Here is a 20167-nt window from a genome sequence, read left to right on the forward strand (position 1 = left end):
GGTCTGTTCCTCTTCCAGACCATGGGCTCCGTGATAATCAGTGACTTACCAAAATATGCCTAAAACTTAGCACAGTGTCTGACACAAAAGAGACTTAAGAAAGATTTATTGTGTGAATACTAAATGCATGGCATTTGGTAAATTTATAAAAAGAGGACCCCTTTTTCCTTACCCAGGACCTCTTACAGTTGAAAACTTGAAAATTGCTTTCCTTTGGTGTTGCTTTAATGAAACAGATGGTCTGTCAGTCTCCAACAATGCCAACTCCTACTTCCTCCGTAAGAGATGGTCAGCAGAGTGCCTCACAGGAGCAGTTATTGAAGTCAGGTCAATGAAAACAGCAGATGCTAGGAGACAGGAGATCTTAACCCTAAATTCGGCAGTCCTCGAGAAGCTCAGAGTAAAAAGCTCAGAGGTCCACCATCAGGATGCATAACACAGCAGTACTCTAGCCTCCTACATCCAAAATTCATTTGATCTGGCCTCAAAGATAGTTCATAGGGCAGGAGAACAGAGCCCTGTGCAAAACCACTGCTTGGTCTGGAGTTTTCAGCCTCACACTAAAGGATTTGTAACCAACAGCTCACGCTGTGTGGTAGAATCAAGCGTGAGTGTTAGGGGAGATTTGCTTTCTTTGGGGGCCACTTCTTGCTCGCCAGTCAGTAGTTTTATTTCCATTTTAATTTTCAGAGCATCTACCCCCCCAGCAACAGCCCGTGGTTTGGAATTCATGACCATTGTGTGTTTACGCACTATGCTTGCTTGTAATTGACAAATTTAAATTCTAGTCATATTTCATTTATTACCCAGACCCAGGGAAAAATCCTTGGCGGAAACCTAATTACAGCGACAGTGCCACAAGGTAATTGCTGGGAAAGAACTCCTGTAGCGGCAGGGCTAAATATTTCATTCGCCCATAAAATGATTACGCTGACAAGATTCTGAAAAATAATAAAATCTGTTTAATAAAAAAGAAGCAAAATATCAGTGTTTTTACACACAAAGTATTAAAACATCCTTCATTTTGGACAGATCCTAAGTCATTTGATTTTTATTCAAATGATGATCCACAGCCAAGACAGTTGTTTTATTAGAGGCCATGGTTCTACGGCAGGCTGTCGCGCCTGGTGTGGTCTTTTAGGAAAACAACAAGACTGCTTTTTATTGTTCTTCTGGATCTTTAGTCTGTGTTCGGGAGTCAGAAAGCAAACAGGATGAACAGTGTCACTGTTAGTTTAGATGATTGTGTTTAGATGGCTACAGCTCATCCACGTTGCTCTCAGCCACTACAGGAATTGTCTCTTTCTCAAAGAGCTCAGAAGTCAAGAAATTGTGTTTTCTGCCACCAGAGCTTTGCTCAGAATCCTGCAGGATCCTGGGGGCAACTCATAGCTTGGATTCTCTGACTGTCCAGAATGCCACATAGCAGGGGTCCAATTTAGTCATTCAGTTGCTGAACAGAGGCACACAAGTTTTACTATGTTCCAGAAACTGTACTAGACACAGGACATTGATGATGAATAAGACATTCAATTATTTCCCTTAATAGAAGTATTTTACAGTAAACGAGGCAAGACAGAAACATGAAACACACAAATTATATCAAGTATCACATGGAAGCAATGAAGGGGCTGGAAGAGAAATGGGGTGATCATTGAGGATAGCCTCCCTATCCCCTAAAACATTTAAAGGGAGCCTATCTGAGTGGCTCTGAGAAAACAACTGCAAAACAATTGTTTTCATGCGTTAGAGCTGAAAGGAAAGGGATAGAAAGGGAGACGGGAGCTCTGTAGGCCGGGATGAGAGAGTAGTGTTTGTTCTGAGTTCTAGAGTGCACCACTGGATCATTTTAAGAAAAGCTTATGATCCAATTTACACTTTCAAAACCTTATCCCTGCTGTAGTGGGCAGAGTGAATTGTGAAGGACAAGAATGACAGTATAAAGAAATTGGCAACTCTTGCAGGCAGTGTGGACAGGAGTGGGTGATGTCCATGACAGCTGAGGTAGAAGCAGGAATTTTGACTACAAAGATATACATACAAAAATATGATGTTTTAAAAAATCACTTAACATCTCAGACCTTACATCTGGACTTTCCATTACTATGGAAAAAAAAAACACATATCCCCCAAAAATCTCACCAGGAAACAGAAGAAATAAAACCTAAATCATAATGAACTGTCCCATATCCCTCTTTCCACCCAAAGAATGAAGGGGATAGTGTGTGTCTGTATTCTGCTGGGAAAAAATAAACTACTGAATCCTGACATCAAATGTTAAAATAAGTTTCAGTGGTGGTCATATGCTTAAAGCTTTATAGAAGCTGCCCCAAAGGGTTGTAAGTCAATGTTCCTCTAACGCGGCACACAGACCACATAGGTTAAAATGGAAAGGGAGTTCAAAATGCAGATTCAGAGATCTTGCCCCCTAGATTTACTAAGCCAGAGTCTTTGTGGGGAGTTCCCAAATCTGCATTTGCAACAAGCTCCCTGAACAATGTGCAGTATAAAGTTTCAGAAGCTCTGCTTTGGAACTGATTGATATACCATGCTGAGAAATGATCTGAAGTGTTTAGAGAGAGAGGAGATTCAAGTTAAACATATAGCTAGGCTAAATAATAAACACAAAGAAATAATGTAATCCTTAAATCTTACAATCATAAATGTTAATAAACATTGTTAATATGTTGGTGATTATTCTTCCAATCTTGCTTTTACATACATACATGGTCCTGTTCTTATAACAAAAGATAAACGCACACTTACATTGTAGTGAAATTGATTTCATGAACCTAATATATCTTTTCATAAAGATGCTCATTCTTCATGATCAGCCGATGAGGATGTAGTGGAGGGAGTGGGTAATGCCCAGGGGGAGACAACATCCAATTGGGATCTATGCCTTTAATAAACAGAGGTATTGTTGGAAGATGAATGACTGACATAATATAATTAGAAACATTTTGTTTTGTGACAGATACAGGTATTCTCTGATTGGTGGATCTCTGGAAATAAACACAACTTGTGTTATGGATATGTCCTGCTGTATGAAAGCGTCTTCTAAAAAGCCAGGCACAAAGAATTTTCAGACAAAATGATATGGCGAGGAACTATCAAAACACAGTGCCTCACTGAATATTGTCAGCTTCAATCTGATTTCTCAAACACCTAGTTTCTTACTTGCATCACAGGGATGCTGAAGGAAGAAGCCAAAATTTTGACACAGTAAGTGTAATCCATGTTAATATTTTTGAATATTGCATTAGAAAATGTCAGCATTCTCTTTGCTTTCCTACCTACAAGGCTTCAGACTGTTTGTTTTTCTTGTTTTGTGGCTGACGTATTTGAGGTAGAGACTTACCAGATTTAGCAAATAAAATTACAGAATTTTGAGTTAAATTTTAATCTCAGATAAACAATACTACATTTTGAGTCTAAGTGTGTACATTCATTCAGAACAATTTTATCCTTAAAAAAATTGTCTATTGTTTCTCTGAAATTTGAATTTAACTGAGTGCCCCACATTTTATCTGGCAACACTATTTAGGTAATGTCCTATTTCAAGAGAAACATTGTTACAGAACTGTAATTTCTTAATTAGAAGTTAAAACACTTAAGGTAACCTAGAAACAATGTGGAGTTTCATTTCTAAAATATTTCTGTGTTTCAGAAGTGTTTCTCCTGGAGAAAAAGAAGATGACTCTGTTTGCTGTAACATCAATTGCTGGAAGAAGACTGTGAGCAAAGATTGCAATTTAGATCATTTTAGATCACAGTGGCTAATGTCTTCTGTTTACTTATTCTTTCTTTTCATAACTGACGATGGGGAAAGCACTGGCTGTTCAGATGCATAGGAATATCCTTGATCTTTCCAACACTGGTCACGCTTCTCAGGTAATGATCCAAGTATGTGCTCGGATTGCTACCTACCAAATTTGTGCACACAGTGATTGTATAAAGCCATATTCAGAAGGGAGTTGATACTTTAGCAGGCAGCAGTTCTTAGACACAGAGGCCAACATTTTAATTGATAATGAGCAGACAGAGAAGGGAAATAGGAGGCTTGAGATGCAGCAGAAGAATTGGGATAATTTACTCAATTTGTTTTCCTGGAAACCAAGATTTTATGTCAAGAATTTGTAATAAAACTAACTGATGCACTCACACTCGTCTCCATAAAATGCTTAATCACATTGTTCTATAACAGCTTTTCTGTTTATGAGGAAATTTACCAGCTTTTTAATCTCCTTTATTTGATTAACATTAAAATCAACAACTGCAATTTGTGTGGGGTTCTGGTAACCATCATATAGTATTTGCAAACTTATTAAGGGAGATAGATATTTTTTAAGATCTCAACCAAAACAGTATCAAGATTTAAGTACAAGATAATATTTTTAAAGTTTTTCATTAAAAAATTAAAAGTAATAATTTATAGGAAATGTAAACACCACAATAGTCATCATTGATCCATAATAAATTTATAATGACAAATACATTATTAGAGCTTTTCTCTGAGTTTTTAATGGTTTTTTCCCTCTTACAACAGTTGATTTTTCTTTGTGAATAATAAGTATCCTAATGATGTTTTGTTTCAAATGACAGTAGTTTGAATCTATGTATAAGAAGAAATCAGCACTCCTGTATATGTAGAAGCTCTTTAGATTCTATCAAAAGTTCTAAAGGAGGATCCTAGTCATAGGTAGTTAGGCAGTGACAGTTCTGAAAATATTTGATGGCTCTGAATTTAATTGAGTGCTTGGGACACTGAATCCTAACCAGCCTTGGCCCCACTGACTTTCTCCCTCTGAATGCCATCTCCACTCATCTACTTTAAAAAAAACCTGATTCCTCCTAAAACCTTATTTTTTCCTGCTTTTATGTACAGGGACTTTCTACACATAAATGTGTTATCATGCAAGTTTGCTTCAAAATAAGGAAGGGGCGAAATAAGGGCACATTTGGTAAGGGTTTTTTCAGGATAGTCTTATTCTGAAATTATATTCTTCCTTTTATTTTCTTCCTATTGTTCTACAGTTAAACTATCCTTGTTCTTACAAAATAGTGACATAATTTTGCTTTGCTTTGTACTATGTATGTTCTTAATTCAAAAAATAAATGTTTTCCACCCATGTTTGGTCATCTCATATTTATATGCTATTATGCATATTATTACACCCATGTTTAAATTCAGTCACCTATGAAACGCAAAACAGTAGACATGATGTACTCATTTACTATTTGAAGAGAAAGTGTATTGGTTGACTAGGCTTCCAGAACAAAACACCACAGACTAAACAGCTTAAACAGCAGAAATAATTTTTCTTACTTCTGGAGGCTGGAAGTTCAGGATTGAGGTGTCAGCAGGTTTGGTTTCTTCTGAGGCTTCTCTCCTTGGATTTCAATACACAGAGAATGTTTGTTTTCAGTTCTTTTGTGCCTCTTTTTACCTTTCCTCATAACACACAGAATTAAATAAAAATTGCTCAACATACATAAATATTTGCTAGCCAGTGTTTGAATTTAAAATATTAAGTGAGGGATGCACTGGCATAAAGATTGGTATGAAGCTGTGGTATTCAGTTAACTCAGGAAGTCTGCCTCTGGGAATTTTTAAAGGGTTAACTCAGAAAGTCGGCCTCTAGGAATTTTTAAAGGCTTATATAGCACATTGAGATTTAAGGAGTTTTAAAAGAAGGATTATTGGAGAGCATCTAATGCTAGATTCCATAAACCAGGCAACATGTATTACTAGTGATTGAGGGATAATTCATGTGGTATGTTGACATTAAAAAAGTATACTCACACAGTGAGAATTATTCCTCTTCCAGTTCTTTCAACCCCTCTGGTTATAACCAAAAGCAAGTCTGAATTCGTGCTCAACTGTCTTTAATTTACCAATAATTAATAAGATCCCATTTTAACAAAAATCAGGCACCACAGGATCAGGAGGCTGCATATCATTAGGAGGCAAGCTCATCTAATGATTTAAAATATTGTCTTATTGTACTTGTCTTTTTTCTGTATTCCATTTACACTGATGATATACAGATTTTTAAGTAAATTCAAATTTTAAAAGAAAGTAAATTTAAAACATGAAAGTAATAATATAGATAGTGCAAAGGTAAGGTAAGCAATCATCCCAGTGGCCCACCCATGAGTCTAATTTAAGAAAAAGTGATTTCCCTCTTATAGGGAAACTGGTGAAGAATCTGAGGCTCAGGGAAAGGAATATGCTCTTCCAAGATCCCATAGCTAGCTTTCACTAGGATCTAATCCAAATGAGAAAACAATTTTTATACTGCTAAACTGAAAATAAACCATATATAATAACCAATAGGGTGTGATGTGAGCTGGTAGGAAAACACTGGTTCAAGATGCTGACATATATTTTAGAGAAGGCAAATACTTGTGATGCTGGAGACCAAATTTAACACAATACCCAGGGCACCATGGAAGTCCCTGGACCAGTCCCAAAGGTTGTAGTGGCAAAGATTCCTCATGGATTCAAGCAAAGATGGCTTGAATCCCAAGCTTCTCCACTTGGCAAGAAATCAGTGTCTCTCTCAGCTCATCTGTGCTAATGACTCATCAGTGAATATGTGTAGAAATGATAATAGCTAACATTTATGGGGCATTTATCTGCCAAAAACCATTGATGTATTACCTTACTTAACCCTCAAAATAACACCTGAAGACACTTATTATCAGTCCATATGATAAGTGAGGATATTTATACTCTCACAGGTTATATCACTGACCTGCATTTATGCAATCAAACAAGTGATGATGACATAGGAATCAGAGCGAAGCAGTTTCAGCCTACAGCCTGGCCATAGTTAGTGCCCGTTCTGCCCAATTCATAGCCCTGGCATTCACTTGGAACCTGGCATCCAGAACCCTGTGTGTGTGTGTGTGTGTGTGTGTGTGTGTGTGTGTGTGTGTGACAGAGGGAGGGAGAGGGAGGGAGGGAGAGAGAGAGAGAGAGAGAGAGAGAGAGAGAGGTGGGAGACATGCTTGCCTGCCATTATAATCCCATGATGCGGTGGGCAGAGCAACTGGCCAATTAGGAGACACCAGGTAGAGAAGCTGGCCAATCAGAAAGCCTGGCCTCTCTCTTATGCCTGCGTGCCTCACGTTTTGGCCAAAACTTTAGTAACCCTCAGGCGGTAGGTCATCCTTGCGGGCAGGCTGGGGCTTCTCTGTATTTTCATCCTATTTGCGAGGGAGAGGACTATTGAAATTTCCCAGATGTCTGAGGCGCCATCTTTAGCCACTAAGCCTTCCTGTGGGGGGCTAACCTTTGGGTCTCCCACTGACAGTCCGCGCCCCCTGCCCCCGGGGCCCAGGAGCTCCTCCCAGGCGTCACTCAGTTTAGTGGAAAGGAGAGATTGGCTTTTCTGCAGTCCAGGCTCTCTCTGAGCATATTTAGTGTTGTTCCAATTCAGCTTCAGACAGTGAAGACCGTAGACACTTCCATGCTACCTTAGGCTTACGCTGAGCCTTTGAGTGAGTGAGTGGGCGAGCTGTTGGGGCTCCATGGCCCCAGTATCTTTAGAGGTCCTCACGGACATTAGTTGGGGAAGAGGCAAGTGGCCCTTAGGATGAAAGCTTTCAGGGTAAGGGGGGTTTGAGGTTGTGTCCTTTGGCCAAAGGTTAGTGCCTGCCTGTCGCCTTCTCTCAGTTAAGTGCCGGTTAATTGGTCCCTAATTTCAGAGTAAGAATGTGACAAACTCCCTGGAAAAGACTAGACCCAACCATGCCTATCACCAGTCAGAGCTCTCTAATTTCCTTCTCCCAAATTCTTACCCTGTGTGGAGAACGAACTTGAATAGGCATTTCTCTACCCACTTGGTTTTACTCTTGTTTTTTATTTATTTTTTTAACCTTTATTCCTCACTTTGAAGTTTGTTTAATTCTATCCCCTTTCACTAAAGTACATTTTAAAAATCTTATTTTTCTCAAACCTGAAGCGTTTAAGTTTGCCATTCACAAGTAAAATTGTCTTTTTTTTTTCCCCCTCACTGTCTGAAAAACAAAATTACTTTTTTTTTTTTTACAGTGCCTCTGGAGTAAAAAAGGATAAATTCCTCTTGTTTGGAAAAATTCAGGGGCAACTATTGATTGAAAGGTTAGTTTGTTTCCATTGTTTTAGACAAGCAGCTTGACTCCTCATGGCCCAGTTTTCACACTGCTGGAGCTGTCATGTGCTAATAATTGTAGTTTAATTTTTTTCAAATCATTTTAAAGAGGTTTGAATGACTTCCTTTCTATACACAATTGGTTAAAAATATGTGAGATACTGTGTATATATCACATAGTAATATGTTAATTTATATATTTCAGTTACCAAAACTTAAAATATTGTCAAACTGAAGTGGCCATTTGCCTGCTAACAAAGGTTCAACAAATAATAATTAAATCATATTTCAAGTTTTATTGTGTAAAGACATCACAAGTGGGCCTTGTTCAAGAATAATTTAGAGACACTAAAGTACATAAAACTACTGAAAAGAAGATCTTAACACAATTTGTAAATTATAGTTTGTAACTACTGAGACTTTCTGAAAAAAGGGGCATCTTCATTTCATTGTAAGGGCCCCATCATGTGGATGTGGTTTAATGAAAGAAACTTTATCCTAAGAATTACAGTCTGAGTCATTTTCAGTTGGAAAAAATATAATGGATTTATGCTTTCCTATGTTAGAATTCTAACCACTTATACAATTTCACAATTATTTCAGTTCTAAAATAACATTTTTATTTAAGAAATACTGAAAATTATTTTTAATACACATAAGTACTTCTGATTCTTATGTTCTTCTCTTTTAAAATCAGATGTTTAAGAATAATGTTACTGACCATAAGCAGAAGGTGGAAACCATAATTAAAAACATTAACACAATTTCTTTGGAGCTGAAAAAAATGAGAGGTAAGTATAGAATCATTAAAGTACTTACATTCTGTTGTTATAAAATAAATGGTAGAGTTAATTTATGCTTTTGCTAGAGTGTATTTTTCCAACTAATTATGATATCTCTGTTGAGAAATGTTTGCACTGTGAACTCCATAGATGAAGTCGGTTTGAACATTGATCTGAGAGTAAGCAAACCTGAATCCCTATCTCTGACAGTAAAAATCTAATCATTTTGTCTGACCTTTCAAAATTTATTTCTCTTCTTTCTTTTCATCACACAGTTACATGATATATGACACTCTACAAAATTCAATGTCTTTTTCCGTGGATCCTTACTAAGCCCCTAAGGCTAATTCCAAATTAAGAACTGTAAGTTTGATTCTGTGGGTTAAGAGTATTTCATTTTAAATGGATTCATACAGTAATGATAGACCTTATAGAGCATAATACTTAGTTACCTCACAGACAAATTCTGTGTTATCCAAGGTATCTATTCCTGACCAAACATGCGTGTGTTGAGGAATTCCCTATGTCCCTATCAACTCATTCTGTTTTAAATAGCTCCTTTTCATGAATTAACAAATCAGTTTGTCTGCTCTTTCCCTCTAAGTCTCATTTAACCATGAGATATACATTTAATATATAGTTGTTCATCTTATAAGAACTTTTAGATACTTGTAGATGGCCCCTGCCAGTTATGAGACCTTTAGCTCCAGGTAGCAAAATGCCAATTTAACATGACTTAACACAGTAAGGAATAGCGGCCCTGAGGAAGGTCTAAGGAAGGGCAGCCCTAGGTTAACCCAGAGGTTGAAAGGCTTGATCAAAGACAGATTCTTTCCATCTTTCTGCTGTTTTCACTTTATCACTACCCATGACCATTACTTTCAAAAGTGACCATATACAGACACTCTCTCCTTTCATCTCTGTATAAACCTTTCTCCAGCTGTCTCTAGGACATCTTTCCCTTTATTGGCCACAGCCAAGGGAGTGAACTGATAAGACCAATTTGGACCAGTCAGAATTTACTGCTGGAGGTGGGGACAGTAGCATTTCCAATAGAATCAAGTTGTGCCTCCAGGAAGAGGAGGAAGTGGCTGTTAGTTAGTAAGTGACTGTTCTGCTTTTCACACGTATTTTCCCTGGAGCAACATTTCCCAAGTTTTGAGCTGAGAACCCTGCTGTCTCAAGAGACATTTTGTTTTTGTTTTTGTTTTGAGACCATCTCACTATGTAGCCCAGGCTGAACTCATAACAGTTCTCTTGCCCCAACCTACCAAGTGCTGGGATAATGCGTGTGGCACATGCCTGGCTTCAAGGAATCTTGAAGATGGCATATGATAAAACACTGTCCATGTTCTTATGGTGAAATAAACTTAAGCTGTTCTGTATGCTATATATTTCTCTCACAGATGCACAGTGCATATTAGCAGAGGCTTTGAGGAGTTTAGTGTAAAGAGATTTCCTTAGCTTTGCTTAATTCATCTTCTCTCAAAATGAATCTCAGCACCACAGTGAAGATTCTCTTTCTAAAATCCAAAGCTGCCAAAAACCTTCATTTGCTTTACTTTTATCCTCAGGATAAAGTCCAAATCCCCTAGAATGCACTGTGCAACCTCCTGGAGATCAGACCCCTGCTGACTTCTCAAAGCTCATTATTTTCTCCCTGCATGTTCTATGCTCCAGCCATACTAAACTATTTACATATCCCTGTATGCTCTTTTGTGTATATACCTTAATGTATACACCCTCTAAAATCCCATTGCTAAATCCTCCCCATCATACCAGGTTGACTACTGCTTATTTAAGATCACTTACACTGAAAAACTATTTTTATTGGCATGTTTTCCCTCTGTCCTACATGTTTTCCCTCTGTCCTACATGTTTTCCCTCTGTCCACACTATGTTGCAATCACATTTATTTTTCCTATTTCTGCTTAATTGTAAACTCCTTAAAAGTTATCCATAGCATTTAACACAGCACCCCAATATTTTAGATTCTAGGAAAATGTTTATTAAATGAATAAATGGTTCCGTGTGCTTATACTCATTTAAAGCCACTAGAGAAGCTTTGTATTCTTCCCAGAATCAATTATCTATTCTACTTTGGGTAATATTCTTTCATGAAGTAAAATAGAAATGCTGAATATGATAGACATATTCTTGAAAAGTTATGTGGGTAGGTCAGGCAATTAGGATAGGAGAGTAAAGTTTTAGTAGCCATACAGAATTAAATAAACTCTTTATTTATCTCTACCTCCTCCCAAAATTTTCCATAATCCCAGCACTCTTACAAGAGATCTACCTAAATGAATTCAGTTGTTTTAACAACCCTATGAGGTTGGAATTATTCTTGACATTTACACATATAAAGATAGAGGTTAATTTTCTTAAGGTCAAACATGTGGTGCTAGAACTAATTTTTTAGATGTAAGTGATTTCAAAGAGACAAAAATGTACAGGGTAGAGAACTGAAAGGCAACAAAATGGAAAGCAAATGGAAGTAGACAACTTTGAACTGTGAAGTCCAAAAATATGAGCCCCAAGATAGCTGAATAGTACCAAGAAATAAGTTCCAAAGACTCAGTATATGGTGACACTTGAATCCTCTGGAAATTAAGGTGAAATTTGGCCAATAACAGGAAGACTACTTAAATGTTTTTAAGATATTGTAGATTCCTGAGATCTCTTGCCTCCTATGCATAACTAGGTAACCATCTTGCCTCTGCAACAGAAGAGTCTTTCTAAAAAGAAATCTCTGGCTTAGAGCTGCTAGCCACAGTTGAGGGAGAGTACTGTACCGAAAACAAAAAATATAAAAGATATTATGACAAAGATAACATACTAAATTGTCAGACCCTCAGCTTTCCTTCCTTCTGTAGCTACTAAAACACCCTGGAGCAGATTTATACCCTTTCCAAGCATACTTATCTTTAAGGAATCTGACCCAATTAAAAGACGTAAGACACTGAAAGAAATTCCTTCAACAAAATAACTCAGTGAGATCATTTCACAATATAGGCTACTCTGAGGATAGAGCATACAGTGGTTTTCAGTGCGACATCTTACGTATAAGCAAACAACTTTGGCAAACAGGTATTTGAGGAAGACATCAAATATAAAAAACAGACAACGCCAACAAATAAATTCAGTGAGGGAGAAGCAAATTCCAAGAGAAGATGAAAATGTCAAGAAACTATCATTAGTACCCACAAAGGACTAAGAAAAGTTCTTTTTTGAAAAAGAATGCTGTAAAATTTACATAAAAAATAAAATTAACTGTGAAGTAGAAAGGAAATACTCTTCAGGAAGTTTAAAGGAAAATAAAATTCTCCCAAAGTATAGAGAAAAATAACAGAGATAAAAAGCCTTAATGGAAAAAAAATGACAGAATCAGTGAATGAAATCCAATATCTAATAAATAAAAAGAAAATAGACACAATGGGTAAGAAGGAATTCACTGAAGAGATAATCTGTGAAGATTTCCCAGAGCTGAAAGGTATGAGTTTGTACAATTAAAGAGCCCAACACATGGCTGAAAATACATATATACCAAGGCACAGTATTCTGAAATGTTACAACTCTGTGAGAACAAAAAAGATCAACTAAGCTTCTGAAAAACAAGTAAGTATTGAGAATTAGTATCACATGAAAATTCCTAATAGCAACATTGGAAGCTAGAAGATGATGCAGCAATGCCTATGGAAATCTGAAGAAATATGATTCCCAACTTCAACTTCTAAAATCAGTCAGCCTACTCATTGAACATTAGTATGTATACAGAAAGTTTCAGACATACACCTATCCCCTCTCCAACCCCAGGTTACCGAGACTATATTTTCCCAAACAAGAAAGCATACCAAAAAAGAAATCTGGAAAAGGGGAAGGGTAAAAGGGACTAGTAATCATAGAGTATGGTTAAGGAAGTCCTCTAGAACAGAGATGCATACCAGTCATAGAGAGCAGCCATCCCTCAGGACAGCAAATCAGAAGACTTCACAAGAGGGGAGACCTGCACCAAAAGAATAGCTAAGGTGTTGAATATAAAGAGAGATTTACTCACCGTAGGGATAATTGGGATATGCTCCTGATAAACAATGAAAAACCAATTGTTAATTGTAGTGGAAGATAGTTTCCAAGAAGGATATCATATTTACTAGACTCAACTGTAAAAATATGTGTATAATTAAGATTTCAGCATTAAATATTGTGCTAGCAAAAACTGTCCTCTAAACATCCTGAGGAGAAAGAAGTAAGTAAAAGAGCTATGTTTCAATTTTTTTTAAAAATCAGAAGCAGATAGTCCCAAAAACTAAAAAAGAATCATGCCATTTAAAGATATGGAGATAAATATTAGATCATACTTCCTTCCCGCCCCCAATAAGTACAGCACAAACACACAGGAAACAACAAAACAATGAAAACAAAATATGGAACTTATAAAAGATTGAAAATGGTTGCCTCTGGACGATAGCAACTTTTATTTTTGTAACATGCCTTTTAGACCTGAATCTTTACATTCTGTACATGTTTAACTTAGATAAAAACAAGTATAACATGGTAAAGAAATTTGCATAAATCAAGTTGCAGTGTAAGAAGATAGCTGACTAGCTGGATTAAAAATCCTTTCTGGTTAATTTTTACATCACGAATGTTTTATAGTACATAAATTTGATTTTAGGTCAATTGGACACACATAAGTTATGATTTGACCAGAAATCATTTACAAAAACTAAATTAGGAATTTCTTAAAAGCAATAAGTTGTTTATGATATGTGTACTGCAATATATCTACTGTTGTTTTGTTTTACTCAGAGCATTCCCAGTTACTGCTTTGTGACCTTACTCTACAGTTTACTCATCCTGTGAAGATAGAGGAGTTAAAGGAAACAGAAAGAAACAATTCCCCAGCTGAAAAGTATGAAATATCAGACCCATTCCTTGCTTCTAACAGTTCTACTGTCTGATTTCTTTTTTAGTTATGAATTTCTGGTGTTTTTGATTGTAGAATTAGCAAATATCTGGGAACAAATATAAAATGTAATCAAAAACAATAAAAATAATGTAGAGTTGCAAATAAATATTTCATTTTCTTGAAGGTTCTTTCATTGTTGTTTTAATGTTTGAAGGGTGGTTGGTTTGTTTTACCAAAGGCAAGAGTATGACATGGAAATTTGGTCATGAAGCATTATTTATCTTTATGCTTGAATTTGCCCTAAATTAGAAGAGTTACTAAATTATTAGTAGGCCATTTGAGTTTATAGTGATCAGAACTCTTCTATTAGTGCTGAACATACCAGCTGATATATTTACTGCATCATGTGACTTGTAAGTCCATAATTGGAATAGATCTCAAAGACTCCATAAATGCATTCATCTCCTATTTCTATTCATTGTTTTTCTCTGTGTTGATCTCATTGGTTCCTGGTATAGACTAGTTTCTTCCACATGGTGTGTAGAAGAAGTTACAAACACAGTAGACAATTTCAGATGGTACAGCATTAGTTTTGGGAGCCCTCCCCCAAAAAAAGAGAGATCATTCCTCTCACTGTTCACGTGTAACACTGGGGAGAGAGACTCTGAGTAGCTCAGATGTAAAGTGGGTCACTCAACAGTAGCCTGAGCAGTGATCACTGCTGCAGCTAACGTCATAAGACCTTAGGCCAAAAGAACATATTTATCCTAAAACTTTAATTTCTGCCCCTTTGCACCAAGAAACTTTAAAATAAGCTTTGGCTTATCTAGTAAACATGATTCACTGCCAAACAGATGCTTTGGCATTTATCGTGAGGTTCATATTAGATATTTTTGAACAGAGTAGATAGTATGCCCTGAAACAAGACCCAAGTTGATCTTACTCCATCACAGAACCAACTCTTAGCACCTAAGTATTTCCCATTGAGTATCCTGTTAAGTAAACATGTAAATGAATACTGTTTTTCAATTCTGACTTCCAAATTCTAGATTCTAAATTGGGAACTTTTGATTTATAAGAATAAGGTTTATAAGAGTAATGCTAACAACATCATTGGTTAAAAACTTCCACATTCCACACACTTATCTTACTATATCATCAGTTTTAATCTGGTGACTTCTAAAGTCCCTTCTAATGTTTTTTTATTAGTTCATGAAAATAAAAGTACAAAACTGTCTAACTCAGAAAACTTGTAGATTAAGCAAAAAAACAAAAATTTCTGCTTATATAATTTATGTAATAATAGCCAAGTCCCAAGAAAAACTTGAAATATGTCTCTGTTTTGCTAAATACCAAGGTTTTCCATGCCAAATATCTACTTCACATGCTCTTTGACTTATGATATCTTGATAAAACCATTACAAATCAAAAATACACTTACCACACTAAACTCACTAGACATCACAGGTTAGCACTGCCTACCTTAAACATACTCAGAACCCGTAACCTTAATCTACAGTAGAGTAAATCATCTAACACAAACTATAATAGAGTGTTGAATGTCTCATGTACTTTACTAAATGTCTATATCCAAAAAATGCTAGTTATATCTAACACTGCAGAATATTGGTTGTTTCCCCTTCTGATCACATGGCTGACTGGGAGTTCCAATGTGCTTGCCATCCAGCATCATAAGAGTATCACACTATATACTGCTTTCTCAAGAAAAGATAAAAATTCAAAATATAGTCTCTACTTAATACATATGGCTTTTATAGCATTTTAAATTTGAAATAATAAGTTGAATCATAAGCTGAGACTGTACTTTTCCAGAAATTTATAAACTGAAAGAATTAGTTCAACTGTTTTAAAAGAGTCACTCAGTCAATTTGGGAAGGATGAAGAGAGGGGCTTTGTGATGTTCTTGTCACAAAGATTCAAAAGAAAAGCAGTGCTATGGCTTGTAAAGGTGTCCCCCAAGGTCCTATATGCTGAAAGCTTGATCTCTAACCCATGGAGGTGCTGGGAAGTGGTGGAGTCTTCAGGAAATGGGGCCTAGTAGAAGAAAGTTAGATAATTTGGAACATGGGATATGGAGACCCTAGCCTCCTCTTATCTGTCTCTACTTCCCAGTTACCATGAGGTGAATAGGCCTCCACATCCTCCTTCCTATTCCCTCACAGACCCACAGCGGCAGACTGAAAACCCTGGAACCCTGAGCCAAATTAAACCTTTCCTCCTTTTGAATGTCTCAGGTATTTTGTCATAGTAGTGAAAATCTGACTAATATAAGCTGTATGAAATACTGAAGTGTGAGTAAATTTGTCTATGTGTACACATTGCTCCTTATCTTCCCAGGAAGTTTTCAGTAAAATCTACATCACTGGAGTTGGAGTTGGGTGGGGATGGAGAGTACATAGTGCAGGTGTGCGGAGTGGGATGTGATGAAGTACCAAAGACTTGATACCAAAGACTTATCTCTAAATTTAAAATGTTTTCTTTTGGTATTTGTATTTTAAATTTTCTTTAAGACAAATACATAACAGTGTTAACTAAACAGTAAAAAAATTTTAAGGACCCAAAAGTGAGATACTTTTAATACCAGGAAGCTATTTTAACATGCATTTATTTTGTCATTTTTAAAAAAGTACACAAAAAATTCTCCCAGAAAAAATTACCAAACAAGAAAGAATGGAATTATGTTTTTGAAGTACCTTAAATTGTTGTTGCTGAGGAAATGAATTATAGTAATTTTAAAAGTATATAAAAATTGATAATTGCCTGTGACAAAGATTGACTAAAATAATCAGTTTTATATGATATCAAAACCTATTATCATCTAAGTGTTTTTAAATCTGCCCCAATCTCCTTTTGTAGGGACTTAAACTACTTCACTTTGAAATGGGTATTCAAAAATATATGTCTGCTTTCTTAGATGAAGTACTTCAGTTCATTACTAGACTGCAGATGTGAACATTATTACTCTTGCGGTTTACAATTGTTAAAGAATAAATAAATTATAGGATATTTGACAGTCTTCATTTCAAACACTGTTTATGAAAGGAAGGACCAAACCCTGTGCTCATGTTGCTGGGTGTGTTTCAGTCCATTCGCCGAGGTTGCTTGATCGTCCCATGTTGCCAAGGAGGCGAGAGGAATTTGCACACGTGTGGCTGGCTTGCTATGGATACCCTGCAGCATGTGTTAAGGTGCACTGGTATCTACAGCCTCGATTTTTCCCATCAATGAGCAGAAGTGGCATCTTCCTAAAATATTCAATAATATCTGACACAGACAAAAAGTCCTGAAAAAGTTAAAGTAGGGAGATAAGTCAGCATTGAAACTGATGGCATGAATTTCACTCTCGGGTTTTAAAATCTGCATAACTCTTCAAGTTATGAGAATTGTGGAGAAAAACATGTAAAATATGACAAACATTTTAATGATTTCTGCTGTCAAAAGTTGAAATAATTCCTTATCAACATTCAACAAATCATGAATAAATACAACAAAAAATTTTAATTTGATATAGGGGATCATTTACTCTAAATATTCTACTAATAATATCCTTGCTTTGGGGTTACTCTCTGTGTTTCTGTTTTTTGTTTTGATCTCCATATCTCTTTCACCCCAATCACTACTGGCATTAGGAAGAATATGGAGTTAAGAGGTCAGACATCACGTCACTCATGGTGTCTGGAGATGGTACAGTGTCATACCACGTGTCTTCAGCATCTTCCTGCTATGTCCCCACTGCTGTCTCTACACTCACAAGCCTTAGCAGTCACGTTTCTGCACTCATCCCTAAATCACCTGATGCTAGATGCCCAGACTGGAAAACAATCTCATTCATCCTACTAGATGTGATTGAAAAATAAGACAAATCTTTAAATGTTTTAAAATCTTATTACAGTAAAACATGCTCCCATTAACTCGCCCCCCTCTTGCTTTGAAAATAACCCATCATCCTTGTCACTTTCTGAAACAGTTCTGGAAGTCCTCTTTCACCAGTGTCTTCAGTTGTATTGTCATAGCTGCCTCAATATTCTGAATTGGCTAAAAACATTCACCTTTCGTGGTCATGTGGATGTTGGGGAAGGGCCAGAAGTGGCTCAGTGCCAGACCCAGTGAATAAGATGGATGAGGACATGCAGCATTTTTACAGCCTGCCTTTCTATCTGATGGCTATCAGCAGTGGCATTCACTATATGTTCTATTACATATTATAAAGATACTTCCAGACTGTTTTAAAAAATGAAAAGAATGATGAGATAAGTGTTCAGAGGTGAGTGGAGGTGTTTTGAGGGGGAATAATGACAATGTGTCTTTTACTGTAATAAATTCTTAAATATCCATTCTATTTTCTTTTTTTGTTTGTTTGTTTGGGTTTTTTTTTTTTTGTCTTTTTTGTTTTTTTTTTCATTTTTATCGGTACCAGGGATTGAACTCATGACCGTCTGCTTGCAAGGCAGGTGCTTATGCCGCTGAGCTAAATCCCCAGCCCCCCATTCTATTTTCAATCACACCTCAAATGGATCAGAAGTCACAGGGGTACCAGAAACAGGTTTACATACTTTCTCCAAGTCTTTTGTCTAGATTCTGTACCTCCCTTCAAGCAGCTACAAATTGCACTTGAGTATTTCTACATAAGACTGAGAGAAACTTTGGAGGACAGACACCTCTGCATCCAGACAGCCTAAGTAGCTCTATCTACAGTGAACAATTAATTCAAACATTTTACCAAAACCACATGGTCATTACTTTAAAGTACTTGGTTGGAAGTATAAGTTATGGATGAACTGTTATTCATTCTGGAAATGTTTAATTCAGCTGGTCTTCTTACAACTTTGAATTTTATTTTATTTTATTTTATTCTATTCTATTTTATTTTTGGAGATAGGATCTCACCATGTAGTTCAGGCCAGTCTCGAACTCACTATGTAACCCAAGCTGCTTTTATCCTTGTGGTAACCCTTCTGCTTCAGCCTCCCAAGTGCTGGGATTACAGGTGTGCACTAACATACCTGCCAGCAGCTTTGAATTTAAGAGCATGTTTTGTGACATTAAATTGAGTTGTTGGTTTCTTTTGCAAAAGGCAGTCATAAGAGTTTCTTTTGTATCAGTTTTGATTACCAACCTTAAAGTGGTATGAGAATCTAAATCTTGGCCTCAAAATTGAAAAATTTCTTTGGCAGCTTGCTCATCTTCATAGTGCAAAACTCCATGGTTAGTAAGAGATAACCTGAGTACCTAAATAATTGTCATACCAAGTGTTCAAATTTTCCTTCTATCCAGGATAGTATTAATATAAAACATAGCCTTGTAGTCTTACATTAAAATTTGCCACAGAGGTCAGTAATAGAAGAGACTTGCCTTTGACAAAATCTAACTGGATTTTTTTTTTGTCTTTTTCCTTTTTATCGGTACTGAGGATCGAACTCACGACTGCCTGCTTACAAGGCAGGTGCTTATGCTGCTGAGCTAAATCTCCAGCCCCTCTAACTGGATTTTTAAAAATGAAATACTTCCTTATTTTATATCTTTGATATTGGTTTATTTGAAATAAAAAAATAAGAAAGCCTCATAAACATTTTCATTTATTTGTCTCCAATAAATGGTTTCACTAATGTAATTTAACTCTAAAAGTTGCTATACACCATGGATTCCCAAAGAATATTTAGTGAGGCTCCAACTAGGTATGCAAAGAGGCACGAGAAAGAAAACTGGTGAGAATTCTGAAATTTGAGGCTCTTACCTCTTTCCCTCGGAGTCCGGTTCCCAACAAGTAAACTTGGCTTTCTTCCTGATAACGGATCTGGATGTTGTAAACTTTGTCTTTGTACAATACCATGAGGACGTATGGATTGGCTGTTGTTTTTCTGGAACTGTCTCTAACCAGAAAAGTGCCATCCTAAGAAGGTAAATTCTTTGTTATTGTAGGAGCAGTAAAAGTCAATACTTTGTTAGGCAACAAGAGCAGCAGACAAACCCTAGGGATCTGCAAACTTGTCAGTTGAGTGAACTAACATTCAGTTCTCCAAGTAGCTACTGACCCAGGGTGTTTTGGATCTCTTGATTATCAAGAAATCCAGTAGAGATAGTATCAGAGAAATTTCCAAGTCACCCTCTTCAAAGCCTCTTAAAAAGCCAATCCATTTCCAGTAATAAAACAAATAATAGGTGGTTAAGTGGAAAAGGACCGAGAGAAATAGGACTTTATTGGTCAACCTGACATGTATTTTCCAGGCTGGAGAAGGAGCTCAGCAGCACAGTGCCTGCCTGGCAAGCCATGAGTTCAATTCCTGGTACAAAAGAAAGAAAGAAATCTTCCTTCC

At 36.6% G+C, this 20167-nt stretch overlaps 2 protein-coding genes and 1 long non-coding RNA gene across 3 annotated transcripts in view; 2 read left to right on the forward strand and 1 right to left on the reverse strand.

The window, feature by feature from the left end:
* Positions 1-5132, forward strand: part of LOC106028422 (uncharacterized) — a 29738-nt gene extending 24606 nt beyond the window's left edge. Inside the window, exons 3-4 of the long non-coding RNA XR_001202046.3 lie at positions 2978-3225; positions 3671-5132. This is a non-coding gene — a long non-coding RNA (uncharacterized LOC106028422). The remainder of the gene's footprint in view (positions 1-2977; positions 3226-3670) is intronic.
* Positions 5133-8059: 2927 nt separating this feature from the next.
* On the forward strand, positions 8060-13909 carry CUNH5orf58 (chromosome unknown C5orf58 homolog). Its single transcript, XM_063230761.1, has 3 exons — positions 8060-8131; positions 8839-8932; positions 13733-13909. Exons 2-3 carry the CDS (start codon positions 8839-8841, stop codon positions 13882-13884), a joined length of 246 nt encoding a protein of 81 aa, XP_063086831.1. The 5' UTR covers positions 8060-8131; the 3' UTR covers positions 13885-13909.
* The window catches only part of Lcp2 (lymphocyte cytosolic protein 2), a 47230-nt gene continuing 40417 nt past the window's right edge, over positions 13355-20167 (reverse strand). Inside the window, exons 20-21 of the mRNA XM_013156209.3 lie at positions 19588-19743; positions 13355-17136 (exon numbers count right to left, since the gene is read on the reverse strand). Of these exons, the coding sequence (XP_013011663.1) occupies positions 17014-17136; positions 19588-19743 (279 nt within the window). The 3' untranslated portion in view covers positions 13355-17013. The remainder of the gene's footprint in view (positions 17137-19587; positions 19744-20167) is intronic.

This window comes from Cavia porcellus, unplaced genomic scaffold, assembly GCF_034190915.1.
Source record: "Cavia porcellus strain 051 isolate PalLab524CR breed Dunkin Hartley unplaced genomic scaffold, mCavPor4.1 scaffold_19, whole genome shotgun sequence".
Classification (NCBI taxonomy): Eukaryota; Metazoa; Chordata; class Mammalia; order Rodentia; family Caviidae; genus Cavia; species Cavia porcellus.

Excerpts from the sequence above, each read along its gene's own strand:
- CUNH5orf58 (XM_063230761.1), top strand. The coding sequence starts at position 8,839 with ATGTTTAAGAATAATGTTACTGACCATAAGCAGAAGGTGGAAACCATA. Across the intron at positions 8,933-13,732 it reads GGAGCTGAAAAAAATGAGAG|AGCATTCCCAGTTACTGCTT; the intron begins GTAAGTATAGAA and ends TGTTTTACTCAG.